We start from the raw sequence: 15345 nt of genomic DNA, 5'->3' as shown, positions 1-15345 counted from the left end.
TTTACTTGTAAAAAATTAGAACAACTCTTATAAACCCTTTAAAACTATACTCTTTAATGATAAAATTTGTCTTAAACCCTTTTGTGTATCTGACAGTGCCTAATTATCTTCTGATTCTCTATGTATAAATACTATAAAAGAAGCTATACTTCTGAGCAGAGGCTAAGTATCCTTTAAGATACCATTATAGGACATCAAACCAAGTTTTATATTTAAACTCTCCCTAAAAATTGGAGCCTACCTTGTAGTGCATCACACAGGCAGGTTTATAGGGGTGTTCGCTCTCTATGACAGCATAGTGATTAGAGGTTGTACAAGCAGAGAGGCCTTGTTCTGGCTGGTTTCCTGTGGTGCTATCTGTTGACTGATTAGGATTGAATGCAGGGGGTGCATACTTCTGATTCAAAATGGCAACTGAGGGAAGCAATTGTTGGACAAGGCCAAAGACTTCTACAGCAACCTAGTATAAAAAAAATGATTAAATGAGATAATAAATGTGAAAGTTGCTTTAAAATTATTAATTATTATAACTGTTGGTTATCCTTATTATTAAGAATTCCCATCTAGAGTTTCTTCTAGTTAAGTGTTTAACAATAAATTTGTTCAATGTGAAAAAAGATTTATCACAGATGTCTTAGATGTTATATGAAAATAACCTAGTCTGTATTTTTGAATACTTCTGCCTTTTTGTGATCTGCAGTAAATGAAGTTTTACTCAATAATTATGCCACAGAATCAACAGTTCATTAATTTTTCCTTGTCTTGAATATTTCACAATTTAAAAACACTCCTATCCTTTTATACTGCTATTTTTATTTAAAATGGAGATTTGTCATCAAGCTCATAAATTTAAAAATCTCAGTTAAGTTAAGCTTTCCTTACATATCATATTTATAAAATATATTTCCCATTCCCAAATTCTTCAAATGTTAAGCCAATAAGTAAGCATAGTAATGCAGTCAACAATACTAATAACACAGAGAGGTTTACCAATTAATTTCTACCAATTAACATGTCTAACTCTGCTTGTTTCCTGTAACCCACGTGCTTCAAACATTCAAGTATTCTTAAAGGAAGGACACAAAATTTAAAAAAAAGGTTTTGTTTTAAAAAAAGATTCAAAGTTATAGAATTAAATTACACACCTTGGGAATAGCAGCAGCTACTGGTCCTATGTAGGCTATAATAAGGGGAAGCAGCATGGAAAACAGACTGGAAGAGCTAAGCAGTTCTGGAATGTCATCAGCTAAAAAAGGCATTAAAACTACAGTTAGAAGGTAATTTCACTGTAATGAAGGTAATTTCACTGTAATGAATATATGCTATACTAAACTTATATTCTATTATCTTGAGCAAATTAAAGTTGATGTCAACTGAGTGCTTAAAAAGGAATTGACACTATTATAAGGGCTTTATTCACATGTGTTAATCAATAAGAAACTTATTATCCCCCTTTTTAGAAGTACAAACCAAGGCACACAGTGTTTAAGTACCTTGCCTGAAATCACATATCTGTAAAATGATAGAGCCAAGATCAGAACCTAGAGTAACAGTCATGATTTTAAACCACTACTCACTTAGTGCCACACATGCTATATGTTTGACACTAAGCAAATTAATCTGTGCATGCCTCAGTAATCATCTATAAAAGAGGGTAATAATAGTAATTCCCTCATTGGGTGTTATAAAGACTAAGTGAGTTTATATACCTAAAATACTTAGAGCAATTCCTGCACATAGTAAGAACTCCAAAAATGTTTGCTATTAAGCAATAATGCCTTCTATTTTTCCAAAGAAAGCACTTTGTTGATGGATATTTTACTCATTTTTATCTAAGAACATGGTGGTGGAAGATAAGTTGAGTCTAGATTGTAAAGACCCTTATGTTAAAAGCAAATCAATTATTCCCAAATATTTGTTTCTAGGTCAGCTGTTGCATCAAAACAGGCTAGGCACTTATTTAAAAGTACAGTTTCCTAGCCCAGCCAAAACTCCTAATTAGAATGGGCCAAATATTCTTCATTTTTAGCAAGTTTCCCAGGTGATTCTGATGTGCAACTAGGCTAGGAACAAATGTTATAAATAACAGTAAGGTGAGGTGGGTAACATGGATTTTTTTGTAATTATAACTCTACTGTCAGAGTGGAAGATGACTAGATAACTAGACAGGGAATAAGGGAAAGATGGCAGTGAGTTTATTAGGATGTTATCCATCCATGAAAAAGAGGACATGTGCTTGCACCATGGCAGACTGAACTAGGAGAGAACAGAAAGAATAGAGAATACAAACTGGAGTTTCCACTGGAAGAACTTGTAGAACTCAATTTAGACAAGTGAATTAGGGGAAATATTTAGGGTTACTCAAACTTTGGGTAAATGGCAATACCCTCACTGGAAATAGGACATATAGGAAGAAAACTAGGTTTAAAGGAGAAAACAAAATGCTTTTAACTACAAAAAGAAAGATACAGACTCAGTTTAATCAAGAGTTTTTCTCTTATTAGGTTAACTAAGAAAGTAATAATTACCAGATAATTGCCTTTAAACATTCTAAAAAATTCTGCGTTACTGTATGAAGCATGATTGATCCAAAATGATTGTATGGGCATGTGCAGATCTATAATGAACAAAACACTTTGGAATTCTACAAGATGGTCCCTCTTCAGTAGCTTTGTGCATAATTAATCTACTATGATAATTAAGAAAGTAAAAGAAAAGTCTTACCATCCACAGCAAGAGCTCTGTGCAAAAGGTCTTTTGCAGCTCGAACAACGGTGCTTACCACAGAGAGAGCTCTGCTACAGTTTTTATCTTCCTCGTTGGCTTTACTCAGAAGTTGGGACTGTAAATCTCCATCAAATTCACTCCTATAATGTGAATAATACATGAGATTATTTTACATGGTAGGTAAAACACCATCTAACTCTAGGATTCACATTTAAATCAGAGCTCCTCACTTAAAGTTAAAAAAGTTAAAGTTAAAAAAAGTAAATATGTAACTATATAATTTCAAGGAGTCACAGGGCTTCAAAGGAAAAAAAAACTGGATAAGGGCATAAAGTTATTTTATATAAAAATAAAGGACAATCATAAAATTGATATTAAACAAAGGCCTGAATTATGTACTTTTTAAAATGTGACGGAAAAGTACTCAGGCAAAAAGAACAGTAAGATCAAGTTTCAGATAGGAACAAGACTGATGAGTTCAAGGGACAGAATGAAGACAGGTGTGTCTGGAATGAGAGGAGAAAGTGAAGAGGGGCAGGTGGAAAGGTAAACAGAAGTCAGATCATGTGAAGTGTGTACACCACAGTAACACTTTACATTTTATACTGGAATGGGAATGGAAACTTATGAGAGGATTCTGAACAAGTGCAGAACTCGGTAAGATACTGTGGCCGCGCTGTGGAGAACTGGCCGCAGGAGGGCAGCAGGAAAGGAGGGAGCCTGTTCAGAGGCTGACAGTTATCCAGGCAGGAGAGACGGTCTGAAGTAGGCTGTGAAGTACTGAGTGACATGACACTCTCAAAGCACAGCCAGCAGGACTCGATAGAAAGTATGAGAGAAGGAGGATGTCAAAACCACTGACATCTGCGCATCTCTGGGCTGTGCTATGGGAACACATTACTAAGTAATTCAATCAAAACTTGCCTCCTTGCTAGTATTTTAATAGTGTAGATAGTAATGAATTCCCTTAGAAGGATTATCCTTTGTGTACTCTGTTGCTTTGTGTCCTATTTTTTTATTGTTGGCTCTATAGCTGTCCCCCCTCCCCCTCCCTCTTCTCCCTCCCCCCGCCCCTGCCCTCCAGGCCTTCAATGCACTGCTGTCTGTGCCCATGGGTTATGCATATATGCACATATATTCTTTGTGTCTTATTTTTAATTGAACATTAAGGGAATGCAGTATTTTAACTGTAACTGTGGTATTATCTTTCTCTAGAGGTCTTTTGTTATTTTCGTCCTTTATGAATTTTTTGTAGCCAAGAAAGGCAGGATTACATTTTTTTTCCCTTCCAGACTGAGATCGCGTAGTGTATTCTTGGTTATCAAAATACTCATATAGATTTGGGACTTTGAAATAGTAAATATTCATGATAAAAAAAGCATGATACGTAACTGTATGACTCCAATTACATAAAAATGGAAGCTCCAGTTGTGTAGATACACAGGGGACTTAGAAGAACGTGTCAGGCTATAAACTGCTTGTGGTTATGGATGACTTTGTTCTTTGCTTCTTGTGTTTTTCAGTTTCCTATTATATGCATATGTTAACGTTTAAAAAATAAATGTTATTTTTAAAACCTAATAAATAAATGAATAAATAAATAAGAAGGACTCCAAGGAGTCTGGCTGAAGCTGTGGATGGGGAGCACTATTTTGGATACATTAAACTAAGATGTCTATCAGCCTACTACCTAGAGCAGCCTTAAAGTGGATGTGTGACATAGTGGTAAGCGTGAGTTGTTCAATTTCCTGCCTACAAACCCCAGGACCACACTTTTACTAGAAGTGTGCCTTTAGGCAAGTTGTTTAACCACTTTGTCTCAGTTCTCTCATCTGTAAGCAGAGGTAGGAAAAGGGCCTACCATCATGGGGTTACCGTGAGGACTAGCTGAGATAGTACAGGTAAAAACACTTAGAGCATTGCGTGGCATACAGTAAGTGCTCACCCACCCCACAATAACTACCACTATCATCTCCTTCTACTGTTACTCAAATAAAGAGATCAAAGAGGGACCTGGATATTCAGTCTAGGGCTCAGAGGAGATGAAAACTAAGATATAACCTTGGGAGCCACCAGAGTAAAATGGTATTTAAAGTAAAGAGATTTTAATCTTTTTAAACTTAATTATTTCTTAAATTGAAGTTAAGTGTATCTATATTAAAGCTTGGTTAAAAAAAAATCAAGATATCTGAAACATTGTATTTTGAAGAAGATATAAAGCTTGGACAGCAGATGATTTTAAGGGGCTTTCCAGCTTCCGAAATATATAACCCTTCTCTTGTGCATGACATGGTCTTTAATCTACGGTTTGAGAAAAAGAATAATGTAGTATTTATTGTAGTGCTCAGTAACAGAAAGTTTTCATGATTGGGGTGAAAGGACTAGAAAGCTTTTGTATCTCAGCAGCAATTGCTGATATGTAGCTATTTAATGCCTGTTATTTCTATTCTATTTCACACAGAAAAAGAGGTGGAAAATCTACATTCAGGGAAACTATTTTGTGCTAACTGCCTAGGCAGTGTCTCCAGATTGTTTATGAAGGAAACTGCAAGTGTCTGAAAGTGATATGCAACTTTAGTGATCTGATGCTAAGTCAGGTTGAGGACAAGTGTGGTGATTGGTACGCACTACTCCCTAGGATTCTAGCTAAGCTGTTAAAAGAAAAATTTAGGCTCAGTGAGAAATGTATACTTAAAAGTTTTTTTTAATCCCAAATAATCATTTTTTATTTCCTACTGTTTACATAAGAAATGTTTTTCGTTAAATATATTATAAGAAATACATCATTATATATTCTAGGGCCCCAAGGACTAGATTCACAGACATCAAAATATTCTGTAGACTAGACAACAGGATCAAGGAAATACTAGTACTTAGGTAGAATTGACTGATCATCAATTTTAAGTATTTTTGAAAAATAAATACATTCTATTTAAATTTGAAACTGCAGACTACAAATTATAAAAATGACATCATCACATATGCCCAGTTCCTAAAAGTTTCAAAGATATTATAGAAATAATGGCAAAAACATTTCAAAGCATTCACCTTTATAGTGAAACTGAATTTACATACTTAAAAAGTCTCATTTAAAAATGAGACTTTTAAAATATGAATTAGTACAAGTATTATATGCAAGAAAGACACACTGTATAATTTAATTATAACTACCCATTTAGCATTTTTTACCTTGATAGTAAATTGTGTGTGTTCTAGCACTTTAAAATAGTTCCTGATCTCTATACACACACCTACCTATAGTAAAGTATCTGTGGAATCTGTCCTCTGGTTTGGTTTGTGCCATTGCTACTCAAGCTGCACGTGCTGAATGTAAACGTGACACCATCAGGGCACTGAACTGTTGTCATTCCTCCATCTCCATTGGCTGTTCGGCTTCCATAATTCCTCAAGCGCACAGCATATTTAACATTTTCCTTTACAATAAAGATATAAAACATGTTTATATTTATTCATAAATGTACAGAAAATATACAAAACTAATTCTGCAGTAAACTGAGCAAATATATAAAATTTTTGTCATATATATATGCACATACCCACACACAAGTTGGTTAAATGAGTTTTTAATGAATCAAACAGGACAACTAACACTTACTGGTATTTATTTTTTAACAGAAGCTGTCCTAAGTCCTTTTTGTGACTTAATTAAATGAATCCTTACAATGACCTCATGAAGTACCATTATTATCCCTATTTTATACATGGGGAATCTGAGGCACGGAAAAGTTAATTAACTTGCCCAAAGTAACAAAGCTAGTAAGGAATGGAACGAGGATTTGAATACAGACAGTGTGACTCTAGTTCCTGCTCTTAATAACAATGTAAAGCATATTAGCCATAACAAAATATTATAAATACTTAAGACAATACTTTTTTTATATAAATTTAACTTTTGAAATAATTTTAAATGAGGGAAAACATAATGGTGAGTCCATTATATTTTTATTTTAAGAGATACTCAGACACAGAAATTGATAGGCAGACATGGGAGAAAATATCCATAAGAGAAAGTTGTCCAAAATATGATACACTGTACACAGAAAATGTGAGATACAGATACTGGTGCCTTATGATTCATGATATAAACTTCATAATAAAGGTTTTTGGTTTTTTGGTATCTAAACTTTTTAATGAGGTTTCTGATGAAACCTCATCAAAATTCTGTTCTAAAATGAGAATTATTACAGTTGAATGTAGAATTACTTTATTGATAATTAATGTTAAGTAAAGTTTCTGTTTTGATAAAGTTATTTACTGCTAGACAATTAGTTTTATATAAAGGAATAAGAACTTCAATAGTTAATACGGTTTATTAAGTTCACTTATTTTTTAAAAGAGAAAACAGAAGAGAAGAAAGGACAGGAATTAATATTTATTGAGTTTCTAAACTGCGCTAGACATTGAGGCAAAAACTTTATTCCATTATTTAATTTAATCTGAACAGCTCTACAATGTAGGTATTATCCTTCCCAACCTACAGGTGTCTCAGAGTGGTTAAATGATGACATGCCCAATGTCTTAGAGTTAATACTGTATATGAAAGAGCAGATATCTGAAGCTTGGTCTGTTTGACTCCAATATCTAACAATAGCTTTCACTATACAATATTCTTGACTGTACAAAACTTTAAGAGATCTTTTGCAACAATAGAATATTATACAGTAGTAACAAGAATATAGTATGTACTCCACAAACATTTAAAGCACGACATAAAGGAATACCTTTTGATATTTTTTAAGTAAACTACATAATATCTTTTATTTACAAAGGAAACATCAGTCAAATTACCTTTAAAGGAACGACTTTGTCAAGTCTGATTTCAGCGATATCACTGGGTGAATCATCTGTTGTGTAGGTTCCTTTGACTAATTCTAGAGATGTCCATCTGTGAGAATGAGTTGAATCTCCTGCATGTTCACTCTAATTAAAACAAAACAAAATCCACAATACTCTTTATTACATGAAAAATTCTGACTTATAATCAATAACTGTTTTAAAATACTTTAGTCCCTTGCATATAAATTAGGTATCGCATTTACCCATACATATAACAAAAAATATTTTTTATACTCTATAAACTATTTACTTTTACCTGATTTCCTGGGGAGCCTACAACTTAAATCATATAAATGGGCTTTTCTCATCTGATGTCCTAAAACAAGTCCCACTTCTTCAGAAGAATAATGCTATATCTAATTAAAAAGCCGAATGAAGTAGAGAAATAATTAAATTAATTGCTCAAAAAAATAAAACACAGATTGCTACTTACCAGGAAAAACTAACTTCTGTTCCATTAATAACACTTTGTGAAAACTCAGGTACTTTAATTTAGAAAATATAGCAAAATACAGCTAAATCAATCAATTAATATAATTACTAAGAATCATCTAGTAGCACTCTATGACAAAACTGCTTAACCCAGGTAGTAATATCAGTCTGAATATTGTTGTTTCTTGAGAACTTACAATAGCAAAAACAAAAAAATTTACTCAAGGTTGTAATCAGAAGCTTAGTTATATAATTTCTATTCTTTTCATTTAAAATTTCCATTTAAAAAATATGAGGCAGGAGTGATCTAAGATGGCACATAAGCAATCAGGTAGAATCACTCTCTTTCAATTTCTTTAAAGTCTTCCATTTAAAAACTGATCTGTAAAGACTCAAAGATTTGGACTATTTATACTATGACAAGAAGTCCTGACACACAACCCACACAGCAACATGAGCACTATAAGAGTGGTACTGCCCAGCCGGGCGTGACTCAGTGGTTGAGAGTTGACCTAGGATCCAGGCGATCGGGGTTTGATTCCCAGTCAGGGCACATGCCTGGGTTGTGGGCTCGATCAATGACTGTCTCGTCATTGATGTTTTTCTGCCTCTCTCTCTCCCTCTCCTTTCCTCTCTATGAAATCAATAAAGATATATTAAAAAAAAAAAAAAGAGTGGTACTTACATCATCAACTAGCACCTCTAATTCATATTCATGAATTCCACCTCCTCCATAGACAGAAAAACCAACCACAACTATTCCAGGCTTGTCAACTGAAAAACAGATTGCATCAGGGGATCCATTCCCAGTGTTCCAACTTCTTCCCTGACTTGTTTTTGTGAATCGGTTAGCACTGGCTTTAACAGAGTGGAGAGAATTAAGTCCATCAATCTGTGAATGACAAAAGCAATTACATCAGTAGTCTGAGTATTAATGACATACCTTTAACAAAACTATCCAAAGGTTTCTAAGAAGTTCAAGAAAGCAATCTACATTTAACAAGTGGGTTGAGATCTTCCTAACGACACATCCTATTAATAGATTAACCAGCAATAAAACCAGAGTTTATCGTTCTATATTCATAAATCAGTATCACTTGAGAGTATTTTCTTCTTTTAGTCATATTAAACTATACATTTCACTTAATTTATAACGTCAGACCTATAAACTTATGTTATTAGTCACAGCATATGAATGATCACTCACTTTGAAAAGAGATACCAAAAATTTCATCAATATTCTATAGACCAACAGATTTCAAACTATGCCACATACATACAGTTCTAGGAATTCTGCAAAGATAGATATTCAAGAAAGAGGTATTCAAGAGAGGTTCCCCTCTTCAGTCAGACTATCCCTCCTCTTTAAGTAAGACTTCATTTGCAGAAAATGTTCTGTCTTAGGTTTGAATATCATTAATGTATACAGTGACATTATAATTTGATATTCAATATTTTTGAATATAAATATACAAATACAACCACACTAATTACAGACTTTCATTAAAGAGGATCAGAGAACGTATTTTGGTTTAAAACCACTCTTTTTAATTATAGGTCCTGCTGCTGATCTAAGTTGGCTTCAGAAATTTGGAAGATGTACGAGAGGAAGAAAACTGAAGTTTATACCAGCAAGAATAACAAACTGCTCTGGGGTAGAAAGAAATGTGAGTATCTAAGAAAGGGTCTTTGGCAACTCCAAAGGTGGTATATTAAGAACCTCTGGGCATTCCTTTTCAATAGACAGGTTAGTTCACAGGGAATAACTAGATAGTAACATTCTGAAGGGAAACCTATGTACTACAGACTTTTTCTATCAGGATGTATTACAAAAGGGAAGTATATTATAGGCTGAACGAGCAATTTAAAAAAATTAAAATTTTCTGACAAGGCTTCAATGGCATCCAAGGCCAAAGCCTAGACTAACTAAGAATTGGAGGAAATAGCACAAGAAAAAAAAAAGGAAGAAAAAGAAAAAGAAATGGAAGAAGTGCTCTTCTGGGTGAGATACTAAAATCTGCTCAGGTGCATGTAATCATTCAGAAATCCTAAAGGCTAAACTGTCGAAATAAATCAATAGTGAGTATAGACTGAATGGGTTAATTCAGAATAGATTCTAAAATAAATCTATAAGTAAGAAAAAGCAAAAACTCAGAATTATAAAAGTAAAATAGAGAAAAAAATGTTTCTTTGTAAAAAACTTGAGACTTGGAACTGCAGTATGCTAATTTAAAAATATATATTGAAATGATATAATTCATATTATGACATGATTTTAAAAACCAATGTAATGTCTGCTTTGGGGGGTAAAAATACAATCATTCTCCAAATTCATCCAAAATGTTTAGATAAATTATAAAACAGATATTATATGGCAGTGAAATATAATGAAACTTTTCAAAATGTAAAGGCATTTTAAAATGTTTCAAAATGGTTTTCTCAAACATAATAGTTGATCCTTTTAAAACTTCGTGACGATGGCTAAACGACAATGTGAATGTACTTAATGCCACTGAACTGTACACAGAAAAACCGTTACAATAATAAATTTTATGTTATTTATATTTTACTACATTAAAAAAACCTCTGTGACTTAGGTAAGATAAAAATTATTATTCTCATTTTATATATCCATTTGTCTAGGGTCAATCAAGTGGGTAGAGTTAAGGTTTGAACCTCTTTACCTTTTCCAAGCCATGTATTTATTAGTAGTAGCCCTACTTCCATTACTTATTACACAGCAACGTAAATGGTTTTATATATATACTTTTTTTTTAATTGATTTTTTAGAGAAAGAGGAAGGGAGAGGGAAAGAGAGACAGAGAAACCTGGATCAGCTGCCTCCTGCACGCCCCTCACCAGGGATTGAGCCCTCAACCCTGGGATGTGTCCTGATCAGGAATTGAACCAGCAACCCTTCAGGGCACGGGACCAAGCTCAACCAACTGAGCCACACCCACCAGGGCCAAACTACTTTTGCTTTTAGTGGGATATGGCAGTGGGGTTGTGCAATGGAGCAGCTAAAAGAGAAACATATATACTGTGTGTTATTGTGACATCCTGGGTAAACTGCTAAGAGAGGAAGCAACTGCCTGCAGAGGAGAGGTGTAAGGAAGGGAAGAACAGCCTAGCTAGCTTAAAGGTATTTTTTTAAAGGAAAAAACAAAACAGTGGCACTGAAATCAGTTTCTATGAAGCCAAAATACATGAAAAAAGAAACCATGTGGAAAGTTTAAACATTTGCTCATTATCCACTCTCAAAACAGAACATTACCTCAGACCCCAGGGCTGAGGCTGTCAGCTCACTGACAATGCTGGCCAGTAGTCCGCAGGTGTTGGAGACCAGGTGGGAGGAGAACAGCTCATTTTCTCTCCTCAGGCTGTTCCTGACTGGGAGCACCACAATAACTAGCATTTTCTCCAGAACTTCACGGAAGCTTGTCATCCCTGAGATGTTCTCTTCACTCTATGAAACATTAAAAAAATAAATAAATAAAACAAAGAAAAAAAATACAGTTCCAAGATACTGCTTTGTTTTCTTTCACATGGGCACTAAACTTCAAAATCTTATCTTTCTAGATGACAGCCTTGTAATTCAGATTTGAGTCTATGTCTATGAATCTATCCAGCTCTATATGGAGTCATTATATCTACTTCTCACTTAAAAGTTATTTCTGAATTATTAGCCGCTGTGTATCATAAAAGTACCACACGTTTATAAGGTATGTTTTATTAGTTTTTTGTCATTTGCACTTATTCTCTTAACTTTTTCATAACAATTCTGTATGACAAACAGAATAAAACTCTTCCCATTTAAAAAGCTTTCTCTATAGTTAAGATTCCAATCTCAGATAATTAATTATTTCTGGTATACTTGGAGGTAAAGCAAATAAGAAATACTGTAGTCTGTGCAAATCTATTTTCTAACAAAATTCTTTCTGTATGTGCATGTAATAAAAAATATGGAATTCTACTATAACTATTCATATACAATTTTATAACTTCTATGTATTTGACTGCATAAGTGAAGAGAGAGAAATTCCAACCCCTACCAATGGAAAAAGATCAAGATAAGAAATTACAGAATCCAACTAAAGACCAATGAGAAATACCTTTTTTTCCCAAGACAAAAAGGAAGAAGACAATTAACTGATTTTGCTCTCCAGAATGAACATTATTTATCTCCTTTACCATCCTCAATATCTCTTAGCCCGTTGTGGACAGAGAGCAAAATGCATTTAATTTCATCAAGAGGCCAATCATGACCAATGACCCTTCCAGTTTCACTGTGGACTAAGGAATCAAGCAATTTGAATCTAGTTCCAGTTTTTTCAGTGACTCTACTTCTTCATCTGTAAAATCAGGGGAACTCTTTGCTATAATTCAATGATAAAAACTGCCTGTGGCCCCCTGAGCAAGCAAGTTCTTGCACAATATTTATTATATTCCATACTGAAGCTATACTATATACAAAAGATTCAATAGATTTCATAGTCACAAAATTTCAGGGTGGAAAACAGTGAAAAGTTAAATCACTCTTCCAAAGACAAATACTGTAAATGAATATACTTTAAATCTATTAACGAAAATTAAGTAACTTTGCAGTTAAAATCAAGAAGAGCATTATTACAAATCATTTTCTTTTTTTCTTTTGAGAGAGAAGTGGGGGGGGAGTACACTGATATGAGAGAGAAATACTGATAGGTTGCCGCCCCCATGCGCCCCGACAGGGGATTGAACTTGAAATCTGGGTATCTGCACTGACCAGGAATTGAACCAGACACCTTTTGGTGTATGGGGTAACACTCCAACCAACTGAGCCAGGGCATTATGAATAATTTTCACTGTCTTCCTTAATGTACAATCTTAAGCTGAAAAAAAAAGTCATCTAGAGATCATCTTCCTTCTTTAAGTTATTATCCATTTGAACAAAGATCACCATAACATTTTGGTCAACTTCTCATGTAACTGGTTTTCCTATATTTAAAATAATCAATTCTTGACTTTGTTAAAATTAGAATTCTTTTATCCTTATATCATTTTCATTCCCAGAAACTTTACTTTCTGGAACATCTCAGAAAGTTAGCTTTTGATAAAAATTCAATCCCCCATTGTCCTCCATAATTAATAATCTTGTAGGGCTTTTTGGGAGGTAGGATGGGGGTTAAGGGATAGGTGGCGTGTATATATTTAATTATGCCCACTAATTTTCTAATTAGCAACTGACAAATACAAAAAGCTTCCCATATAATTTTAACATGGAGTTTATAGTGTCAATATGCTTTTGTTAAAAGATCAAAAAGGAAAAAAAAAAATTTAGCACATGAACAGACACTGAAATTTTAGAAAAAGGTTATCTTATTCACTAGTGGTGACACTAGCTTTCTGGAGGGCATTTTGCCAATTCTGTAACAAAGTCAACATTCTTTCCTTTGACTTAAGAATTTTTCCTCTCCTGAAGATTTATCCTGGAAAAATCAGCATAAATATAAAATTTTAGTCAATGATATTTTCAATAGCATTGTCTAAAATATGAAACTCGGAAACTATAAATACATATAAAAAACTTATATTACAATTATTATGCTACACTGAAATGGTAGAATTCTATAATATGCATTAAAAAGAGAGTAGAAGAATATATACTAATCAGGCTATATCTTCATAAAATATTAGAACAGATATACAAATACACAATTATTAAATGTTGATAAACGCCAAATGCTAGTTCTCTAATGTTTTTAAAATATTGTTAAATTTTACTGTGTTTTTAAAGAAAACACTGCAATACTAAAGAAAATTCTAAAAGAAAATTATAAATTACCCAAAACTTTATCACCAAAGCATTACTTTCATTTCTCAGTATTCTCTTCCAAAGTATGTATTACATGCCTTTTGCATACATATTTTACAGTCAGTCATCATAGAGCACATATACTTTTGGTTGGCTTTTTAATTTAAAAATATCTGCCTTGACATTAAATATAAATATAGTTATTTTTAACGGCTAAACCATAATCTATCAAATTGACATATCTAAACTCAACTATTTCACTTAATAATGTATAGTTAAGCCTCTAATTAAGGTTTAAAATTTTTCTTTTTAATAAAATACACATATAGCTTTAGTATTCAAATTATTTCCATAAATCATCTATAAGTTTAGCAGGTTTCCTCTTGGTCTCACCAGCATAGGACTTTACAGAAAATTTATTTTTCCTAATTTTTTAATAAATAACTTGCTAACCTCAATAGAACTTTCGTTCACATTTAATTACTCATAAGGCTGAAATTTTTCTCATGCTGGCTTACTCTAAAGTCCCTCTTATATTTACTTTTTAAATTTTTAGTGAGATCTTATGAAGATATTGACTCTGGAAATTTTCTTTCCATTGTGCTATTATCCTTTTTGTTTCTAAATGTCACTGAAATTTTTCTCTGAATTTTTCTGTTGCTTCAGTCAACAGAAAACTGCTATTGTACAATAATTAGATAACTCTTCTATTTTATAATTCTTTTTTATCTTTATTTTAAAGATTAATTCTCATCAACTTGGGAGCAATTACACATGATTTTGATGTGCATTTGTTAATTTTTCTCCATAGTGCTTTTTAATAAACCAGAAAGTTATTAAAGAATGATTCTATGACTACTGTTTTATAATGCTTATTTTAATGTAACAAAATGTTACAGAAAATGTTTTAAAAGTTATTTATTTCCTTAGAATTTTATCTTAGCAATATAAAATATTAGAGTATAGAAGTTTCTTGTATTATCTGCAATTTTCAAATGGTTGGGCCAGAAACAAATACACTGAAATTCATTACATAACTCAAATTTCTTACAGGTTAGGAATCATTCAAAATAAAAAATTAGATAAAAAAGACTACTGATTTATAGGTAAATATGAGACCTTTTTTTTGGTAATTTTAGTTCTTCTTCTAAAACACATAATTATTTGGTAAATATATTTACTGATATAGAAGAAGTACCAAGCTAAATATGCCTCCATTTACAATTTTATTGCTTCAATATAAAAGATACTTGAGAAGAAGACCTACCTGGCTGAGTTTTTCCATATGTGCTACCAAAAGGGGAAAACGGTGAACTAGTGTTGAGTCATTCTCTGTGCTAACTTGTTTAACAATTGATCGCAGTAGTACTTCTCCATCATATGCAATAGGGAAGATAGAAGTCAGCTTAACAGAAGTGTGACACAGAGCTGACATAACAGCTGCTAGGAGTCGACTACTTGATGTCTTGAAGTTTGCTTCTTGGATATCCTTTTAAAAGCAAAAATATGTACCCCCATCAAAGAAACATTGCATC

The 15345-nt window shown here is 33.0% G+C and overlaps 1 protein-coding gene across 14 annotated transcripts in view; it reads right to left on the bottom strand.

The window, feature by feature from the left end:
* Positions 1-15345, bottom strand: part of MYCBP2 (MYC binding protein 2) — a 256390-nt gene that overhangs the window by 113685 nt on the left and 127360 nt on the right. For all 14 annotated transcript variants that reach the window (XM_016216450.2, XM_016216454.2, XM_016216451.2 and 11 more), the window contains 8 exons: positions 15078-15299; positions 11291-11482; positions 8702-8908; positions 7537-7668; positions 5983-6161; positions 2725-2867; positions 1146-1246; positions 242-460 (listed from right to left, as the gene is read on the bottom strand). In XM_016216450.2, the coding sequence (XP_016071936.2) occupies positions 242-460; positions 1146-1246; positions 2725-2867; positions 5983-6161; positions 7537-7668; positions 8702-8908; positions 11291-11482; positions 15078-15299 (1395 nt within the window). The remainder of the gene's footprint in view (positions 1-241; positions 461-1145; positions 1247-2724; positions 2868-5982; positions 6162-7536; positions 7669-8701; positions 8909-11290; positions 11483-15077; positions 15300-15345) is intronic.

The sequence above is a fragment of the Miniopterus natalensis genome, chromosome 2 (assembly GCF_054644295.1).
Source record: "Miniopterus natalensis isolate mMinNat1 chromosome 2, mMinNat1.hap1, whole genome shotgun sequence".
Classification (NCBI taxonomy): domain Eukaryota; kingdom Metazoa; phylum Chordata; class Mammalia; order Chiroptera; family Miniopteridae; genus Miniopterus; species Miniopterus natalensis.
This window is presented reverse-complemented; position numbering and strand designations above follow the sequence as displayed.